We start from the raw sequence: 21,429 nt of genomic DNA, 5'->3' as shown, positions 1-21,429 counted from the left end.
AAAACCCATGAACTTTGCCTTTGAAAGAAAGATAGGTTCAATTTCAACCCTTAGCTAAGTGTCGTTCCATCATTGATCATCATGCACACCTTGAGAAACCCCCTATTCTCTCAGCACTAAATGTACCCAAAGCAAAACATTTATAAATCTCAAATAAAACCTTTGCAATGTTAATTATTGCTTATTGCTTATCCCAGATGGCTACTTTAAATTGTAGAATTGCATGTAATCACCTGCAGCTTGAACCTGGTGCAGGGATTAAGGTGTATCTGTAGCCCTATATAACCCTGCTGCTGCAGCGGTATAAATCCCTCTGAGACGTTCGCTTATGCTCTTGGCCGTTCCACTAGTCTTACGACAGTATCGCCAAAGATGCTAACTGAAATTTAGCATGGCTAAAACTCTCCACGTACTTCAGTAAAATTGGTCTTTTATCTCATCATTTAGATTTTAGATTGATCGATTATGTTAAGATGTCTTATAGGAACATGTTTCTGACAACTTCGTAGCCTCCCTCCTTTTCCGAGATTGGGCTTCAAGTTCTGGACAAGACAAGAGTCAGAGAGCAAAGGCATCTCACATATGGGGAGCAATGCTAATAAAGGCACAAGGACTATGTGAGCTGGAGCCAAGGGCTGAAAATATCCTGTGGTAAGCTACTAAAAGCCTGCTGTTGCTCTTTTCACCTCGCAGCAGGTCCAGTTCACTACAGCTGGATTTTAAGCCTTTGGGGGGGGGGCTCCACATTTTTAATAAACATTTAAAAACAAAGATGCTCATGAACGACACGGTGAACACATCCAGCATATAGCCTCAGTGTCTGAGCTTTTTGAAGACGGTCCCCTACATATGGAAGTGTGACGATGCGTTTGTTTTTTGGTCCTGCCTTGCACATGGATGGCAGCCTTGCTGTAGTAATCAGATTAGTCAGGTGGGGCTGTGCTAAACTGATCTGCTGCCTGCAAGCCTCTTAAAAGTGACATGGCTAACGGCACTGACAGAGATCACTTCAAAGCAAGGTCAGACACACAGGCGGCCCAGTTGAGCAAAGAACCAGCAACTGCAGAGGTAGCAACACTGCACAATACTGACAAGAGGATACAAGCACTTCTGACCATTGTCATTTAGCCCTAAATGCTATTAACCTGTCTAAATACACTATCTATATTCTAATATGACATACCTGTCTTGATACTGGCATGTGCTTGGTCACATGGCTCTCAAAGCTGTCATGTGATTTGACGATTTCTAAGTAAATCTCTCTTGGAATTCTTTACTTTCTACGGAGAAGCTATTTGTCGAAGTTCATTAATCAAATACTGGAAAAAAAAAAAATCCCGTGGGAGGAGCGATAGAGAAGCTTAAACGTTTGTCTCCTCCGTGAACCCGCGTAACAGATCGGGTGAATTCATTAGGCCGCCTCCCACAGCGACTTCACTCTGTGTTCCCAGCAATCATCTGCTCAGAGCTGTAGGAAAGCAGGGAACCTTCCCCGAAAAGAGTGTTAATTTACATTACTACAACAATCTTTGAACTAGTTATGAAAAAAAAATCAATGCAATACTGATGCCACTATATGACCTACATAAGCAAACAAGAACATCAGCGAGAAGCTATTTCTATATGGTGATGTGATGGTGGATGTCCTTCATGCTCGTCATCAGGTCAGATTCCCTGTGACATCAGACAAAGCTAATTACTGCATGTATGTTCGCCACCCGCTTCTTAGGAGCCAACACCGACACCACGGAGCTGGAGGCCCGGGCTGTGTTGCTGGTTCTGCTGGAGGGGAGCGAGACGTGGGAGAACCAGCTGTATCTTTATGACACCGAGCTGTGGCGCTCATGGAGACACGATGGCTTTTGTCCACCTAAATCAACACAAAATGAAAGATCCTTGTAGTAACTTTAAAATGGGTGTTCGGTAATAGGAAGGCCATCACTGATCCTGGACAATGTCCTCCGAATTTCAATATTCTACTCACCACCTACAAGGCACTCAACAACCGGGCTCCCCCTCCGTCTCCGACCTCCTCCACCAGCACGCCCCCTCCCAATGCCTCAGATCTGCTGATGCCAACCTCCTGCAGGTCTTCTGGGACCAAGTGCCAAACCTCGGGTGACAGGGCTTTTTAAGTCGTCGCCCCCTCCCTGTGGAACTCATTACCAAACCACATCAAAAATGCGCCCACATTGCCATCATTCAAAACCCACCCACCATGTTTTTAAGTCCTAGTCCATCTTTATTCTATTCTGTTATATTATCATCCTTTTCCTCCCATCTGTATTAAAGATTTTACTGCAGGTTTCCTTATTTTATCCTACAGTATGTTAAGAGTCTTTGAGAACTTTGACATGTGCTATAAAAATCGGTATTATTATTATTATTATTGAATAACTGGAGTTGGTCCCTGCAGATCTGTGACTGCTCACTGCAGTACACATGCGTGCAGGAAATTCAGGATGTTTTCCCTCCACAATGTCTGCACAAATCAATAAAGATTAAAGCCTGAAGAATAAGCCAACACTTTTAAGAAACAATTCAATAAAAGTATCAGTTTCCAAAAGTTTTAAAAGATTGATTATACATTCAACTACTCAACTAATTGAAAATCTACTGTATACAATTGAATAGTTTTGAGGTTTTCAATAAATCAGTTTTGTTTGTTTTTATTAAATAATTAACAGTATGATACATCTTCTTAACAAGCAGAGAAATAACAGCAATACTATCCTACAGTAGAATGTCATGAGTTAATAAACAGAAACAGACTTCACATCCCTATGGAGAATCACACATGTTCCCCTAATGTTGTGATTCCTCAACTTACTGCTTCACTTAACTTAAGTTGCACTTCATATTGTATGTTGTTGAGTGTATGCTCACCTGTAGAACTAGTATGTTCCAGGTCATTTTTTTTTTTTACACTGAAATATGGATAAAAGAAAAAGTCAAACAAACACTAATTTGCAGAATGACATTTGCACATTAACTTAACTGAGCAGGTATCTCATTGGTCATCACTGTATCCCTCTGTCAAATCCTGGTCCAGCTGTGGCCGGTTAGAGAGCGGCAGCACCCTCTGTTGGTTCATCTGATACCTGAATAAAACAGAGATAGAAGGGTAATTCACTGCAGATAGTCATCTGTTAAAGCACCCCAATCTCTTTGATGTTAAGCTCTTGAAAGACATTTTTGTCATTTTTGTCAGAAAAGGATCTTGCGTCTTTGAATGGCGATTTAAAAAAAACAAAACAGTTCCTTTAGTTCAGTCTGCAGGGTGTCGGAACTCCCGTTTGTACGTAAACAAAGTTTTCACTTCCTCTAATATTTACCATTGTCTATGAAGGAAATCCTGTTCAGTCGAGAGCTCTGCTGTAAAAAAAATGTCATTTATTGACGCGCTGGCCATCATTGGGGGATTTACTGTTGTTTTCCACCTGCTGAGACTGGCCTGGAGATGTTGGTGTGGATTCAGACAGTTTGTTTTGTCGGAGCTTTGGCATGTGGATTTAAAGACATATGGACAATGGGCAGGTAATGTCAAAGAAAATCTACGTTATGATCTCTTACGTGTTGCTTTTGTGGCTAAACAAAAGCTTGAGTTGTTACAGTCAGATAGCTGAGAGAGGACTGCTCTCTATTTTTTAACTGTCTTTCATTCTTTTAGGTTGCAGAAAGACTTCTTTACAAATAGATTGTTGTTTTTCTATGAAGGGTTTGTTTTTTACATGGAGAACAAAATGCTGTACAATGGACTGACAATCGAAGGAGCAGAAAGAGACAAAGATCCCACCGACAGTTATATAAGAAGAAGTCTGTCATTGGTAAAAGAAACTGGAAGATTATCATCAAAATGTGTGCAGATTTAAATAGTAAGAAGTTTCATGTCTCAGTGTCAAGTGCACAATCACGCAGCCTATAACAAGCTGGAATATTCACAGGTATGTTGCTTAGGCAAAGCTTTCTACTTCACACCAGAAATAGAAGATTAGTGTAGGGTTTGCACTATTGGTCAGCTTAACATACTGTGGATTTACAAATCACAGTTTAAACTCTTCTATCTAACCACTGAGTGGACTGCAGAGGGCCAAAAGAAAAACAGCCACCACAATATTTAGAGCCCAAATGCTCTAATGTGGTTCAATAATGATCTACAGTCCCTGCTTGTCTGGTCTGGGGGAAAGAAAATCAAAATCAAAAGGTTATTTTGGGGGAAAATGGTTACAACAATATTCTCACGTCGCATTCAACACTGCGGAGTCCTTGATTAAACTTAACCTTTAATCATTCAATTTGTCTTCTTTAGGGGCAAAAACTATTTCAAATGTAAACTATACATTTGGTTCTTTTTGTCTCTGTTAAAATAGTCATTATTGAAGGAAAGAAGAAATACGTCAATATACGGGATGAGTCTAAACTTCTGAAAAAGGTGGTAGAGACTGTAAGTTAGTGAACTACAGAGAGCAGACAGCTAAGATGTGGGAATATTTGGATATTCTTGCAACAATAACTTCCATCAGTAGCACCAGACTTCCTTTCTGTGACGGCAGTTTGATAAGGGACTTGATAAGAATGTTCACATTCCTACATGATGGGACGTTTCCTGCAAACATTTCGATCCTCTACAGGCACGCATCAACTTCCAAGTCAATTTCCCATAATCCTTTGTTAAGGATGGTGCAGTTTGTTTCCACTTCTGACACATTTCTGATGAAAAAAACTATTTGGACCCCAAATAAGTTTTTTCATCAGAAAAAGTGTGTGCCCAAGAGAAACCGGGCCTTTTGTCTTGTTTTTCTGCGTGAGAAGGATCTTAACTTCATACAGTAGAAGAGTGTTTTCTCTCGCGAGGCAACAGGGGATGTTTCCTCCTCTTCTTACATCTCCTCTCCCCTGTGCATCTCTCAGAAGTCTTACCCGTTTGACCTCACTATTTCCCTTTGGCTCTGCTTTATACTTGGATGATTTAATAACTAACACTTGCACCTGAAGCTCACTGTGGAAAACTTTGTTTTATCCATGCCGATTGTTTGAGATGCAGAGTAGTGTGCAATATTTTTGCAAAATGGACAATTTAGAGATCTAAAGAATGTGTCTGTATTTTTGCAGCGCTGGTTGAGGAGTTTGGTAACTGAGCCGACTTGATTGTAGTTACTGTGTCAAAGTTCTAGAGGTAATATGTAAGCATCAGGTTAGAACAATATACCGACTACAAGAAAGAAAGGTAGCTACTTAATAAACGCAGGTGTAATGCTCCATTTTCAGCCTTCATTTTTACATAACATCAGGGTAATGTTGAGTCGTCTTGGTGGTCAAATCCACATCTTGTAAACTTCCGTCATGACAAAGGTTTCAATAAATCTAAAATGAGTGTAAAATGTATTCCTCTAACGTGTGTGCTTTCTCATTTGTGCAGTTGTCACCGGCGCCACATCTGGCATTGGCAAAGCTTATGCCCGTGAGGTGAGTCTCCCAACAATTTCTTTCCATATTGGGGTCCATATTTCTAGTTAGGAGCAAGACAGTTGGTTGATATTTGTTAAGTTGTTTTGGACCGAAGGGTTTGAGATCTCACCAATGCAGAGTGTTGTTGTTGGTTAAAAGAACCAACAAACTTATCTGTCCTGTATGTCTCCTCCTAGCTGGCCCAAAGAGGCCTGGATGTTGTTTTAGTAAGCAGATCTGATGATAAGCTTCAAATGACTGCCAAAGAAATAGGTGAGTGAAGACAAAATAAAACTGCTGTTCTACTACTGTTTTCCACAGGAGGCAACCTCCGGTTGTGATAAGTGAAGCCAATGAGGAGGTTCCTTAAACCTGCCTTCTTTCTAATGGCCATCAGGGGGCGACTCTTCTGGTTGCAAAAAGAAGTCAGATTGTATAGAGTTCTATGAAAATGACCGTACTTCTCACTGATTACCTCAGTAAACATGGTAAACACGAGGTTATGGTCTCAATCGCTATAGTTTCAAGTCTGTGTCAATACAGCGTGATGTTCATTTAGTAAATTATGGTCCCATTAATTAAAATAGACCCTAAAACAGGGCATGCTTTACGGCGTAGCTTCCTTGTGATCGACGGGTTGTTAACAATGGTTTTGTCTTAATTTACTTAAAGTTAATTGTAACATTTTTGGTTGCCTAAAATGTCTTATTCATCGTTCTGTTGTACTTAGCACCACTCTCTAGTGTCACTTCTGGTTGCAAAAAAACAAGATGGTGACTGCCAAACACCAAGATGGCCACGGCCAAAATGACAAAATAAAGGCTTCAAAACTGAAGAATTAGTAGTTGTCCACAAACCAATGGGTGACGTCACAGTGACAACGTCCACTTCTATATACAGCTTATGGTTTTCCCATTACAGTAAACAAATGTGTCTTTCCATGTGCAACAGAAGATCAGTACGGACGAAAGACCCGCACCATCCAGGTGGACTTCACAGACAGCCAAAGTATCTACCCTGCTATTGCTGAACAACTACAGGGACTGGAGATTGGGATTCTGGGTAATAGGACAACCAATTACAGAGCACAAGAAAAGTAGTAGGAAGTAATTCAGATGCTTTGGAAACTGAGAAATATTGCGAGAAAAATTTACTCTCGAAAAGCTGCTGTTTACTGGAGCAATAAGTCATCATTGCCGCCATATTGGTCAGGGGAAGCAACGTCTCCTAATCCAGGCCCCCTCTGGGGGGCGCCAAAGATCACAGGGTTTGCTACAAATGCCGGACGTGAATGAATGATGCAGCAAGCTTGGCTAAATTTATACTTTTATCTTGTGTAGATCGTAACAGTAATAGTATATACTATATCTGAAATCAAATATTATTTATTACTGCATGTAAATTAGCTTCCATGATGTGATTTTGTTGACAAATTTGGAAATTGTTTGGTTGAAGAGCTGAAGTTGGACGGCACCCGGTTCAAGGAGTAGGCTACTTTTGTGGTATTTGTCCCGCCCCTCCTACGCTGCGATTGTGACAGTGACCCCCAAAAGATGAACATTTTTCAACTCTCGGCAGCCAGAAAAAACATCAAACATGTAGCGCTCAGTTTAATCAGTCAATGACTGACATAAGACAACATTAACAAAGGTTGTTTGTGTCTTTGTAACCCTCACAGTTAACAATGTAGGAATGACCTACTCTGATCATTTTGCCTATTTCTTGGAAATACCAGATGCTGAACAGGTAACATTTGTCTGAATCTGAATTTGCATCCTTAATATCATTTTCTGAAGGCAATACAACAGATGATTTATTTTGTCTGACTCAAGCTGTTAGAGGTCATGTTTGTCTCTAATATTTCTAACTCATAGTTTCTCTTGTGCATTTATTCTGACCAGAAAATCACTCAGATTATCAACTGCAACATGCTTTCAGTCCCTCAGGTAAGATATCTGTGTGAGTATTTACTGTATGGCTGTGTGTTTAAGTACCTTTTCCACTATATCTGAAGTTTTATTTTTTTGTAAATGGCTGATGCTGCATATAAAAAAGATGGTGATTTATATTTTCTTCACTCAGATGACCAGACTGGTTCTTCCAGGCATGGTTGAAAGGTAATGTCACAAAAGTCCAGAAGTTAAGGGTTGATATGAAGTAACGAGAATATTAAATGAATTTATGGACGTCTGTCTTTGCTCTCCTTCCCAGAGGGACAGGGCTGATTATCAATATCTCCTCTGAAATGGGCGTCCGTCCACAGCCTTTGTTGTCCCTTTATTGTGCCACTAAGGTACTTCCTCATCCAGACATTATGTTATTTACATGTACACATTGATCCAAACACACAAACTCACTTATATATTCACTGTTAATGCATGACACTCACCCGCTCTTCTGCTTGTTTTGTGACTTTCTTCTTTTATTTCAGATTTTTGTAACATATTTCTCTCAGTGTCTGCATGCAGAGTACAAGTCAAAGGGAATTATTGTTCAGGTAAAGTATGGAGTACTTAAGTCATTCAAATGTACTAAAGCGGAAATGTATACGAAAATGATCATTAAGCCCTTAAAGTTGTATTTACTTTAAACAAGATATTATTTCAACATGTTACCAAACACAAAGAACAAAGAAAGAGCAATGCAGACTAAACACTCAACTAGAATTGAGAGGAGTTGACACTTGAAAATAATGATGTCATTACAATGGCTTGTTTCTGTGTTGCTGTTTTTAAGGATATTTTACAGTAAGAGACTCAGTAAAAGTGGCCTACTTTTTGCCAGGTCGGTGGTAATATTAGATGGGAAATAAATGGTGGGAAACCAAAAGATTGGCAACACAATTTGATATAAAGCGCTATATGACGTTTCCCACACACTTTAACACAGGTAGTCCCACTTACTGGGTACTTACCTGTTCTCATCAGTTTGCTGTTGTGCTGCTCAATCCCCCGTTTGTATGTGCTGTCAGTTTGGATCAATGCAGATTCTCCACATCGGTTCACGGTGACCAACTACAGCTACTATCTTCTTTAAAAGCAGTAGGCTACTAACCAGTGATTTTGGAGATTGGGATTAGGCCCAAATGTTTGCGAGAACCCTCAAACGCTCAATGGTTTGACAGAGGAACAGCCCTAAACCCTCACATTGGGACATTGGAGTTAGGCCCTTGACAATGCGAGCTGTAGCTACTTCCATAACAAGCACAATTAAAACAACATTTTAAAACAATGCATTCAACCTAAAGTGTATTAATTTCTAAGTTACTCAGTTCCACAAAAACTGACCTTTTTCTCCTGACGCATGTGGCTTTGAATTGTCTGTCAGAGTGTTTTATTCGGTTGAACAAACATTCAGCTCATAAAATGAACAGTTGCCTCCTAATGCTCTCACCTACAGTCTATGGTTACATGGACACAGGTTATCTTCCTCTTTTTGTTGTTATTTACTGCATGGGAAGCTGCATCCAACACACTGTGCTTTGGAGACTTCTGCACTGAACTCATTGTTTTTCAGTCTCAGTGCTCAAAACAGCAAATTGCTTTTAAAAGTAATTAATGTGTATGAATGTAAAGTAAAGTTCAACCTGTCCAACATTGTTCCCTAGTGCGTGGCCCCCTTCATGGTGTCCACCAACATGACGAAAAACGTGGCCGTCAACTTCTTCGTGATGAGCGCTTCCGGGTTCGCCCGCGAGGCCTTGAACACCGTGGGTCACTCCAGCTACACCAGCGGCTGTCTGTCCCACGCGCTCCAGGTCAGAGGGACGAGAGACCGAATCACTCACAGACCGGTCAGCTGCGGCGATATCTTAACGCCTCTCCTTCTCTTTCCCATCATCCCGCAGAACACGGCTCTCACAATACTGCTGCCGGACTGGTTACGCATGTCACCGTTCCTCGTGAGAAAGCTGCGGAACGTCGCAACAGCCAGCCGACATGATGCAAACGTGTGCAAGCCAAAGGACGGGCTTGGACAAAAGGAGGAGTAGTCACGTGCCTGCGTCTGCACAGAAGTTCTTACTGACATACATGTTAACTTTTACAGATGAAAATAGGCTTCACAGATTTCTCAAAATGTGTGTCATAGCATGGTTACTATAGTAAATAAACTACACTAAACATGTAAATTGTTATATTTTGCCCATTTATTTATTCTCAGTTGCATTAAGTTTTGATTCATCTATGGAGGTAATCTGCAGAGTAATTATTTCTATTAATATATATATATACACTATTACACAAAAATACACGCACACAATCTGTTTGTATCGCATTTAAACAATCTTTTAAATACTTATTTTCTGTGAAGATTTTACAATATTACATTTGATACCGATACACATTACATTTGGCATATATTTACACCTAAGACAAACAGCAGTTTAATATGTACATCTACAGTAATGACTTTTAGTATACAAGAGTCAGTCCTTTCAGGCTTTTCCATTAACAGTTAACCACAATTCAAGATGGCGCATACCAAAAGACCATGCAAAATGGCCTTTTAAGCAACTTCCTATTTGTTAAATGGACCTTTCATGGATGTTAAAAGGTCCATTTGAGTGCTGCGTCGCTATAATAGCAGACGTGAAAAGAAACAGTAACATTTATTCTGTATTTTGTATTGTAAATAGGGTAAATTAATTGTGTAAAAATGTTTCTACTTGCTCTGGTTTCAGCCTTGAGTTGGTCTGATTCATCCTTGGTCGTAGTGGATTAGAGTAACTATCAATGAAACCATTTTTGATGTACTTTGAGAGTCTGCATCATGAAGCACAAAATCCAAGTGTAGTTTTCAAGTAAACACACACACAACAGCAACAGATGCTGTTCATCATTCCGAGGTCACATGTATAAAACGGTTCCCTTTGTGAAGACTAGAGATGCACATTTCACAGCGAAAGAAGACATGTTTGCAGAACTGCATGGGAAACAAAAATCAGACCTCAATTCAGATCAGAAACAAACAAAAAAAAGTCTTTGGATGACTTGGTCCAGCAGAAATCTGAGGATGTAGGACAATGTAGGTTATGCTTTAACACAATACCATTTAGAAACTTTTACCGTGGTCAATTGCTATCACAAATTCATAATTTCATCCCTGAAATTATGAATATAAATTTCTATATTAAATGTCATAGACAACCCGTATTGCTCCAAACTAATTGTGTCTTTGACAGATTTCTTATTTCCGCCTCATGTGAAAAGACCAGAGGATGTATCAACATAAACCACACCCACAAAAGTTAGTATTCCCACATTTTTAGGCTCAATCTACAAGCCAGTTCAAGTGTATGTAAATAGGAAAATAACCTATTTTAAAACCTGGCGTATTCTAAAAATGCACTCTGTGATCCTATTGTAAACTTGCGTAAAACAATAAAAAAGCTTCATTAGGTGAACATATTTTAACTGGTGCTACATACTGTAACTTATGTGTTAAATATACTTGTAACCAGAGTTTAAACTCACACAGATAAGACTTTGCTGCATCTACAATACCAGTGAACAAAACAGCCGCACATGCTCACAGATCAGTGTAAGTGACTGGGGTGACCCCGTGAATCAGGAGCGTTGGCCCCAAACTGTTGGTCACTGCTTCCACCTGAGCCAAGTACTGCTGTGACTGGCTGCGCTGAGCGGTGGGTCGAGGTAAATACAGGAAGCGAACGGCGGCTTGAGAGCTGTGCTCCATCAACATGCAGTTCACTGCGGACAGGAACTCCTCGGACAGAGCTCGCGTGGGCTCTGCGGGGGGCTCCCCGTTCGGCTGAACATGGTGCTGCACCACAGAGTCCCACGGCACGATCTTTATCGACGCCCTGATCCTCAGCTTCCTCAGCAGCTCCCGGAACGTCTCCTCGTTCACCACCCAGCCCTGGTCGCTGGACTCCGTCTCCACGTTCAGGAAGATTCTCATTCTTGCGTGGCGCCACTTGTTGGACATGTTGAGCACGCAGGCCATCTGCAGCAGGAACAGGCTGCACACGTCCTCGTAATCCCGGCTGTCCGGCTGGAGCAGGTTGAGGGGCCACACGTCTATTGTCCGCGCCGACCCGTCCACCTTGCTGTCTTTGCCCTCTCCCTCCAACTGGAAGAAATAGCGGCCGAGGCACACGTTCTTGTTCATTTTAATGGCGTCTGAAATGATGCCCACGTACTCCTCTGGCGACAGCCAGCGCGGGCTCTCAACATGCCGGACCGGTGGGAAATGGGCCTGCAATGAAGGCAAGTCGACCCCAAAATTATATTCGCCCTCACTCCCTTGTCCTATCGAAGAGTCACAGAAGGCGGAATCTTGTAGGAAGAAGTCCTCGGGAGTGCAGCTGTCGTAGAAACCCAGAATCAGTGTGTTGGGCTTCATGCCGCCTTGTAGAGGGAAACAGAAGTACGGATAAATGCAACACCATAATCTGTGCTGAATGCGGGAATGGCAGGGACGAGAGAGCTTACCGAGGCCTGTGATGCGCAGCAGATGCTGAGTTCCCTGTCTGACAGAGGGGGACAGCGTCAGGTCTACAAAGGCCTTCACACCGAGTTTATCAACTAGGCTCAGCCAGAAGTTGTACTGCTGCTGAACCGGGTCCGATGGCAGAGAGTCTAGAACACAGGAGAATTAGAAAGAGATGTATTTCATACATAGATTACATAGTACAAACAGTAATACAACACAGGGCTTCCATTTATAGATTAACAACTACTGAACACAGTTACATTAGTGGATGAAGTTCTCAGGTCCTTTACTTAAGCAAAAGGTAAAAGTATCACAATGTAAAAATACTGTCCTGCATTTAAAAACAGAAAAGTACAAGTACATAAGTTAAGTTTATCAGCTTTAGTACAGCTAAATGTACTTAAAGTAATAGTACTTGTGCTGCAGTAAAATATCTCCTTGACCTGATATATTATTATTATCACATTATTATAGTGTCAATAGTGGTAAATCAGTGCATCAGCAGCATTTCACCGCTGTAGCTGGTTGAGATGGACTTTATATACAAACCAATACAATTAGTCTGGTCCAGTGGTTCCAGCGGTTGACTATTCTTAACTGAAGTTAACAACTTATTGGTCAATTTGACTTCTTTGTAAGCGATCCAAAGCTAAAAAGGTACAATTTAATCTTGAAAGTAGCTGACAAACAAATATAGTGAAGTAAAACATAAAATACTTTACACAAAAAAAATGCAAAATACTCAAGTAAAGTACAAGTACCTCAAATTTGAACTTAAGTACAGTACTTGCGTTCATAGACTTAGTTACTTTCCAAAACTGTCGTTAACTTATCTAATTGCAACTGTGAGTCAGTGAATGAATGTCCGCTTTCTGAATCACATAATATCATTTCGAACAATTTGAAAAGGATTTGTGGCTATTTAGCTAAACAAACAAGGAGCTATACATTTGGCTGAATTAAAGGATGTCTGGTTTAAACTCTCAGGTGCTGATGCAACAATGAAACAGAGGAAACTTGTTATCTTATAAATAATGCAAGAGAAGCAGCAGATGGAAAGTGAAAGCCCAGGAGGCCGTCTTCCATGATGGTGCCCGTGACTTCAGGGAAGCCAATCGGATCTGTTACACAACCTCAGTAATATGCGACCTGCTCTAACATTTCCTGCTTGTTCATGTGCTCTCAGATAGAATGATAAGACTAATCACATGATGCCATGTTGATCGAATACATCAGCGAAAGGCTTCCAGACACATGAAAGGGCCAAAAGGTGAGTTACTAAATAACTCACAGATAAGATTAATTTAATACTGTTAGCTGTGGATGAACAATCACAGACCATCCACAGGGAATTACCCAGATCTCCCAGCTGCACGTGGCCCAAAACATAGAGGCCTCCCTTCTTCAGCTGGTTGACGAACAGGATGAGCTGACAGGAGGAGCGAGGGTTGGCCACCATTAACAACATCTGCGGCCTCCAGAACTTCACGTGGTCCTTCCTCACATCCAGCATCAACAGGTACTTACGCACCTAAACCAAAAGGAAGACGGCATTGTTGACACGCTGTGGCGCTCTCTGTTCATGTGTGTGTGTGTGTGTTTGTCTCGGCACGAGTCCAGATACCTGATGGAAAATGAGAGCCTGGCTGATGTAGCCCCAGCTGCTGGTGGGCGATCTGTAGTGGAGGAAAAGCAGCAGCAGTAACAGGAGGACGATACTGCCCGAGGAGTACACGGGGTTTATGACGAACATCATCACTAAACAGCTCAGGATGCCCAGCAGGCAGGTGTGCCAGGAGAAGAGCTGGAAGGTCGGCCTGTTAAAACACACAGAGACAAATAATCGAGGCCGCCGGTCACGTTAAAAACAGAAGCCAATAAGACAATAAATATTGCTTTATTGCCCCGTAAATTATATGAAAGTAATAAATCCAAGTGAGGCCGATTGGGTTTTAAATATATATGTTGTTGAGTCTGTACTCTCTAAAAGAAGACACCTTTAAGCTAGCTCACATTTTCAGCGTTTCTTGTATCACTGAGCAATTTCAGATTCATGTTCTTACTTTATTTGCCAGAACTCAATGAATAAGTAACAGCTGTTTCAGAACTAAAAGCCTAAAACTTGTCCTTCTCAGACAGTATTTCATATTTTACCTCAACAGCAGGTGTTTTTGTTTGCAATATTATTCTGAAAACAACAATTACACGCTGATGAAAAGTATGATAGCAATGCTGACCGATAGCTTATTTTTCCTTTTATAGCGATTTGATCTTTTATTACCTGAAATTCGGTGCCGACGCCCACTCAAGAGCCAGACAGGCCAGGTCAACCGCAGCGTAGGCCAGCAAGTAGAAAACAGTCACCAAACCTGCCACGGCGTTGAGCTGGCCTGCAAACACTACGCACTGAAACACAGACGCACAACAGCTTAGGTCACCACTCGTTATTCTGAAAATATGCCGCAGAAGCTCCGCTCACCTGTGCCAACCCCCAGGTGTACAGCACCGCCACCCACGGATTGCCAGAGCTTGATGTGATTGTAGCCGGGGCTAATGGCAAACCTGTGAGGGGGAAAAACAACAGTCTGTTAGGAAATGAGTGAAGAGGGCCCCGATATGATGAGCCAAAAACCTCCTCAAACCGTACCAAAGAGGTGATCCAGAGCGAGAGCGTGGAGGATACGGGACGCTCCGATCATAGCGCACATTGCAGCTGAAAGGGCAGCGCAGAATATCCCGACGGTGACGAGCGGCGACCAGAGGTTTATCCTCTGGAGGAAGCCATAATCCTGAATCAACAGGGTCCTAAAGAAAAAGAAACAAATGACTTTATATTGGTGATCTCTCTTTAAGGATTCATATCAGACAACACCACTAGGAACCATTTCAGACCTGTCACATGTGGCGCTGACCAGGATGAAGAGGAGGACGTAGACCGTGAAAGTGTAAAAGACGGCCACGATGGTGCCTTTAGGGATGGAAACACTCGGACTCTTCAGCTCCCCTTCGGAGACATGCGGAGCGAGAGCAAACGTCACGGTGTGCATGTTTGTGTGCACAACGCAGATTTACTGAATTTAAACAAATCTCTCGTTTGACAATGTTCTGCATAACGACATGCACATGAATCAAAAGCTAAAAGTGGCAATGGCATCATGGCAGAAATACTCCAGTTACCTTCCACCAATGTGATTATACATGCGAGACAACAAGCTTTAACCTGACATGTTGGCTCCGGCCATGATCCCGGTGCAGCTGGTGAACATGACCGCAAACACGGTGGCAAAAGACATGACAGAGTTGGTGCTGTAGTCCAAAGAGTAACCAGCTGCAATGACAAAAATGAGGAACAACAGCGAGACCGTGAATAGACGACCCCAAAAATGTACAAGAAGTCAATGTACTTTCATATCCTCTCTGACAACAACATCAAGCCCCAAACACTCACAGCCCAGGTTGTTCCTCAGAGTGGTGGCGTTGAAGCCCGTGTAGCTGGCGTTGTAGCGGAGGGTCTGGTTGCCGGCCCCCTTGTGGGTGATGACGAAATCCCGAGGTTTGACCGCCACGGAGCTGATGAAGATGGACAGCAAGGACACAGTGACCAACAGCAGGATGACGAAGGCGGTGCGGGAGTAGATGTGGGCGCCCACCAGACACACGAGCAGACACAGCAGGAGGACCGCCGAGGAGTACAGCACCGTGTACCAGTAACCCTGAGGAAGCACGCGCACGCCCTCCGACACAGACGACTCTACAGCAGAGCAAGGAGAAAACTGAGAATCCTCAAGAAAAAAAAAACAAGGGATGTGTTCTAAGAAGTAGGTGGAGGTAGTTTAGTTCACACAAAAAACATGAACATGAACCAAAGACTTACCAGGATCTGAACCGAATACATCGAGGATCGCCTCCACAAGACCAAGAACGTACTCTCCACATGCAAACACTTTGGCCAGGAAGAACATCAAACCAATGCTTCCTCCAAACTCTGGGCCCAGCGACCGGCTTATCATGTCTGGTCACATTTAGTTAAGGGCCGACGTTTCAACTGAAATGGCAAGATCAAGCAACACTCGGTGGACAAACAACAGTTTGGTCTCTAAGGATACAGTAGGCTCCCCCACCTTGTATAGCACCGTTGGTGGAAATGGCACAGATGGACAGTATTGTGAGAGATATAATGATGTAGGCCACAACCACCATCAGAAGACCCTGTAACAGCCCCGCGTGACCGACCACGAACCCTGCAAGAGAGAGCGATGACGTCAGTGTTAGTCACTACTGCGCAGCACAATGACTCAGTTGTGTTGTAAGGGATTCATGCTAACTCCCACTGTCTACAACCCAAAAAAAAACGGCCTTCTAGTCTTCTGTTCTCTTCGCGCGAGTCGCTCACCGGTTCTCAGGAACAGCACGATGCTGAACATGGAGAGGATGGTCGGCACCATCACCCCGAAAAAGGTGTTCAGCTGTCGAGGGTCTTTGCTCGGTGTCCCGGGGCCGGATTCGGTGGCGGCGTCCAACTCCACGCCGCATGCCACCGCGGTCACAGCCAGACCGCACACCCCTGAGGTGATCAGAGGGGTGCGCTCGCTCGACATGGTTGGTGCGAGGAGCCTGGGATCAGTCTGTCAAAGACAAAATGAATGAAGACATGTTGTGAGAAGGCCTGCAGGGTAATGGATGCCGCATGCCCCGGATGCACACAGTCCACTTTTAAGGCCAATGCGTGTCCTTGTTGAACAAGTTCCCATCTTTTACGGACAAAGTGTGACAGTAACGCAGCATATAATGTCAGCGTTACTTATATATGTAACTTATATGTGTGTATACAGCCTTTGTTTACTTGATGTATTGTTCTCCGTTTCAAATCAAGTGTAGCAACAAGCTGCAAACACACAGGCGTTTGTTTTTGTCACACCCATGAACACACAGTGAGGTTGCTAACCTTGCCAGCGCTGGCCAAGAAGTGAAGATCATCATGTGATCAGCAGAACAGGTCATGCACCGCCTCATGAACACTTCAGGCCTTACATAAAACAATTGTTTACTCTGAAGAGTTGAGAGGCTTTTTGAGCAGCTGAGTTTGACAAACCTTCAGATTTAGAGGCTTAACACAAGCATGCTAATTTAAATCAGCACTCGGGTGCCACACCTGGCTGATACTACAATGTTAGTACCGGTTCTGTTACTTCTTTTCCACAGACCGTCACTTCCCTTCTTTACGTCCCTTCACTGCAAAACATTGCTAACATCGAGCACCGAAACGCCACCAGAGAGTCTGCGGCTCACACTGCAGGTTGGTATTTGCAGTCACCTGATTCACAGCTGCTTGTCTGTTTTTACACGCAGCTCAAAAGAGAAGAGCAGACATCTCAGCTGAGCAGCCTGAGCATGCCCCTCTGTGTTCAGGTGATCTTGGTTGTTTTATTTCTCTCTCTCTCTCTCTCTCTCAGAGGCCAGCAGCGCTCAACTTTTCCCATGTTTTTTTTTCCTCAAAGAGGCAGTTTTCATCACTGAAGCTGTGGCCTCAACAACCCTGCTCTCTGTGAGCTATGAAGTCATACAGGAATCACATGACCACAACAAGATGGGACATGATCTCCTAATTAATATAGGGACCACACCCAGTTACTGATTCTTTTCTACCTAAGACGTTACTGTATTTTACCTTTAGAGCTGAAACAATTAGTCCATTAATCGGTTAGTCGTTTAATCATACGGATCATTTTTAAAGCAAAAATGGTTCCAGCGGCTCAGATTTGACAATTACCTGCTTTTATTTGTCCCCCAATGTGTTGAGTTTTAGACCGATGGTCGGACGAGCAATTTCAAGCTCAATGACTCATCGATGACTCATCAAGAGAATAATGGACGGATCATTCGATCTTGTAAATAATTACATTTGCAGCTCAATTTAACAAATGCATGCCTGTTTCCAGGGAGGTACTCTTTAGGCATCTCTAGTCTATCGACCCTTTGCTGATCAAAGGTAATTTGGCTGTTTGTATTACATTTGCACAACATTCACACATATAGTAAAACACATCTTATGAAACATTCTTTCAACCCCATGATGGGGAGATGAGTTATGAGCAGTTTAAAAAGGGAAGTAGTTTACAATGTGAACTGTTTACTGTCATGTACTGATCCATATCAAGTGCTCTGCTAGTTCCCTTCTCCTCGGTGATGCTGGAAGCCGGCTTTAGCCTCTCGGCCAAGCTCTGCAGGATGCTGTCAGTGGCGCACTGAGCCAACATCTCTCACGTCCATGCAGACCGCCTAAACCCACCCGAAGAGGCCCTCTCGGGGTCCACGGACCCGACTTCAGAAACAAGTCGGCCACCCAAAAAAAAAAAAATCACCGTTTCCGTCACATACACATACGTGACGGTGGAGCAACTGCGACATTAAAACTTTACGTCTTTTGTGAAAACATTGGCTGAATAATACGTCATTTAGCAGCTTCATGTTGTTTACGTTTTGAGGCTCTCTGCCAGGAAGTGGCCGCGCCGGCCGGGGCGGTCATAAAGCAACGCACCCGGTGTGAAGCGCTCGCGCGCAGTGTGTGCGTGTGTCATTCAAACGGCAACATCCAGGATGTGATTCGGTCAGACGCACCCTCTGATGTCCAGCATCCCCAAAACACCGAGGACAGCCTAACTTACCTCGAGGAACCTCCACGGGACAGTTTCACCCACTTCCTACTTGTTTCCGTGGCCCAGAGGTCTGCCTATCTGCCTCTCTTGTCGCTCTGCTTTTAGTAGAAGATATAGCCCGGGTCAGATGCGCAGTGGACGGTCAAAATATAACCGCAGCAGGACGGTGGACATGACAGGACGTGAGCTGTCCCGAGAGTTGGATGCTGTGAAAGATGTGCCGCCCAATAACAACACAGCAGCCATGGCACGCCTCGTTCCCCTATTATTTGTTCAAAAGTGTCACGGGAAGAGCAGAAACCGACCATGTGACTACCAAAAGGGGAGGGCAAAAAAAAAGACCACAAACTGTATGAGCAAAGGTACTGCTGCTTGCCTAAAGTTACCACGCCCCTTACTTGCAGTCTAACGTGACATCTCCAATAACGTATTAATAACTTCCAAAACGTGGAGCCTACATGAGGTGGGTCCACCGAGATTTAAAAAAAACTTGAATGCACACACACATATATGAGCATGAGGCGCTGGTGTAAAGTTGTTCTGTCGGCTGGACTGTAATGTCTCTTCTCCACACCAGGGGTCACTGTTGGGACAGAGATGACGTCCATAAATAGAAAGGGAGGGAGGAGGGTCATCATGGAGCAGGACTGACCTGTGATGTCAAGTGAGGTTATCGTTAAAATATTTGGATTTTTTTTTTTTTATCATAACAAAAAAAAAATGAAATAGTCTATAGAAGCATTTGTAGCTTCAGAAAAAACAAACACGCTCTGACAATGAACAAGGGGATTGATATGTGGATTGTGATGTTATAGACATGCAGCATCGCCCAATATCTTATAACACTGAGCAAACACCAACATGTTGTGTTCTCAAACAGTTGCTTATTTAGAAATACAGAAGATAATGTGCCTTTATTTAATCAGCTTCATATAGATAGACAGACAGACAGACAGACAGACAGACAGACAGACAGACAGAGAGAGAGAGATAGATAGATAGATAGATAGATAGATAGATAGATAGGGAGAGAGAGAGAGACAGACAGACAGACAGACAGACACAGATAATAGATAGATAGGGAGAGAGAAAGACACACAGACAGACAGATAGATAGATAGATAGATAGATAGATAGATAGATAGATAGAGAGAGAGAGAGAGAGAGAGAGAGAGAGAGAGAGAGAGAGAGAGAGAGACAGACAGACAGACAGATAGATAGATAGATAGATAGATAGATAGATAGATAGAGAGAGAGAGAGAGAGAGAGAGAGAGACAGACAGACAGGCAGACAGACAGACAGAGAGATAGAGAGAGAGACAGACAGACAGACAGACAGACAGAGAGACAGAGAGATAGAGAGAGAGACAGACAGACAGACAGACAGACAGACAGACAGAGAGATAGAGAGAGAGACAGACAGACAGACAGACAGACAGACAGACAGACAGACAGACAGAGAGATAGAGAGAGAGACAGACAGACAGACAGACAGACAGACAGAGAGATAGAGAGAGAGACAGACAGACAGACAGACAGACAGACAGACAGACAGAGAGATAGAGAGAGAGACAGACAGACAGACAGACAGACAGACAGACAGACAGACAGACAGACAGACAGAGACACAGATGGATGGATAGATGGATGGATAGATAGATAGATAGATAGATAGATAGATAGATAGGGAGAGAGAGAGAGACAGACAGACACAGATGGATAGATGGATAGATGGATAGATAGATGCAATGAATGAGGAGTGATGGTAGAACATTGGGGGGGATTTCTGAATCACATCCACATTTATTTCATACATCCCATAGAAAATAAAAGGACTCACTAACTGAATCAGTCTCAGCAGAGTAGAACTACTGCAAAACGTCACCTGATCCAACCAGCACTTCAGCTCTGTATGCTCTGATGTCTTGTTCATTTGACCTCGGTGATCAGTGGGACAGCGTGATGTACATTCCGTAACATCAGAGTGGAGAGGATGGGCATGTATGTTCACAATGAGGCCATGCTTTCACATATGCTACTCATTGTGCTGCATCCTGAAGAAAGAAAAACATGAAATGAGCATTAGTAAAAAACAACAACATTGCATTTGTGACATGAGCAACCTGAAGGATGAACTCATGGTTTCTCCCTCTGAACATCTACAACTGACGAGTCCAGGTGACAAAAGCATCCCCAAACTGCAGAGTGATCAGAGAAGGGGGGGGGGGGGGGGGGGGGTTCATGGGATTTACTAGTATTTAAGAGATGGGTGTGGTTGAAACATGCTTCATGCCCGGATTTGAGGATCCTTCTGCAAGCGCCCACCGCGTGATCTGGCTGCTTGTTTCTGAATAATGATATTCAGAAAAAAAAAAAAAAAAAAAAAAACAGGAACCGTGTGGATAACTGACCGAGAGGGCCGCGGCTCATTATACTGTGACAAAATCCACGCAGTCGGTCTACTGATGGGTTGATGTCTTGCAGCTTATAGAAGCATTTCTCTTTTTGTTTAACGGCTTTATTTTCTCATATGAGGCAGATTTGACTCAGTAATTCATTGTCGGCTCGGAGGCGGTTGTCCTGATGAAGTGTCGGCAGAGGGAGGAGGAAACCAGAGAGAGGAAGGAAACGAGGATAACGTCACGAAAAGCAGAATCGGAGTGAAACGGACTGTGTAGTATTTAATGGACAGCGCTTGATGCGGGCCGAGCACCGAGCCGACATTCTGTTTGTTTACGTCGCATTTGAACAAAGATGTTTTTGTTAACTGATCGGGCGTGAAAAGAAAAAGGAGGGGAAAACATTTCGAGGAGGAAACGGCAACACAAGCAGCAAGCAGCAGCAGATCTCATCTTCTTTTTTTTTTTTT

At 43.0% G+C, this 21,429-nt stretch overlaps 2 protein-coding genes across 2 annotated transcripts; one reads left to right on the top strand and one right to left on the bottom strand.

Annotated features, from left to right (window-relative positions):
• Window positions 1-3,386: 3,386 nt before the first annotated feature.
• hsd20b2 (hydroxysteroid (20-beta) dehydrogenase 2) lies at window positions 3,387-9,565 on the top strand (the record flags this gene model as incomplete). Its single annotated transcript, XM_079171975.1, has 11 exons — window positions 3,387-3,537; window positions 5,420-5,466; window positions 5,646-5,721; window positions 6,400-6,510; window positions 7,127-7,194; window positions 7,350-7,394; window positions 7,531-7,565; window positions 7,660-7,741; window positions 7,880-7,945; window positions 9,056-9,205; window positions 9,296-9,565. The coding sequence occupies 11 exons, from the start codon at window positions 3,387-3,389 to the stop codon at window positions 9,437-9,439; spliced, it is 975 nt and encodes a 324-aa protein (XP_079028101.1). The 3' UTR covers window positions 9,440-9,565.
• Window positions 9,566-9,621: 56 nt separating this feature from the next.
• slc12a9 (solute carrier family 12 member 9) lies at window positions 9,622-18,749 on the bottom strand. The gene is made up of 14 exons (XM_079171974.1): window positions 18,570-18,749; window positions 16,298-16,529; window positions 16,011-16,145; window positions 15,779-15,916; window positions 15,353-15,655; window positions 15,125-15,232; window positions 14,797-14,908; window positions 14,552-14,709; window positions 14,384-14,466; window positions 14,186-14,310; window positions 13,529-13,721; window positions 13,261-13,435; window positions 11,904-12,050; window positions 9,622-11,819 (listed from the first exon to the last, which is right to left on the bottom strand). The coding sequence occupies exons 2-14, from the start codon at window positions 16,500-16,502 to the stop codon at window positions 10,978-10,980; spliced, it is 2,724 nt and encodes a 907-aa protein (XP_079028100.1). The 5' UTR covers window positions 16,503-16,529; window positions 18,570-18,749; the 3' UTR covers window positions 9,622-10,977.
• Window positions 18,750-21,429: the final 2,680 nt, after the last annotated feature.

This window comes from Pholis gunnellus, assembly GCF_910591455.1.
Source record: "Pholis gunnellus genome assembly, chromosome: 13".
In the NCBI taxonomy this organism is placed as follows: domain Eukaryota; kingdom Metazoa; phylum Chordata; class Actinopteri; order Perciformes; family Pholidae; genus Pholis; species Pholis gunnellus.
Note: the sequence above shows the minus strand (reverse complement) of the source record. Positions and strands in the feature narration are given on the sequence as shown.

Excerpts from the sequence above, each read along its gene's own strand:
- slc12a9 (XM_079171974.1), bottom strand. The coding sequence starts at position 16,502 with ATGTCGAGCGAGCGCACCCCTCTGATCACCTCAGGGGTGTGCGGTCTG. Across the intron at positions 15,233-15,352 it reads TCTGAGGAACAACCTGGGCT|CTGGTTACTCTTTGGACTAC; the intron begins GTGAGTGTTTGG and ends TTGTCATTGCAG. Across the intron at positions 12,051-13,260 it reads CGTGCAGCTGGGAGATCTGG|ACTCTCTGCCATCGGACCCG; the intron begins GTAATTCCCTGT and ends CCTGTGTTCTAG.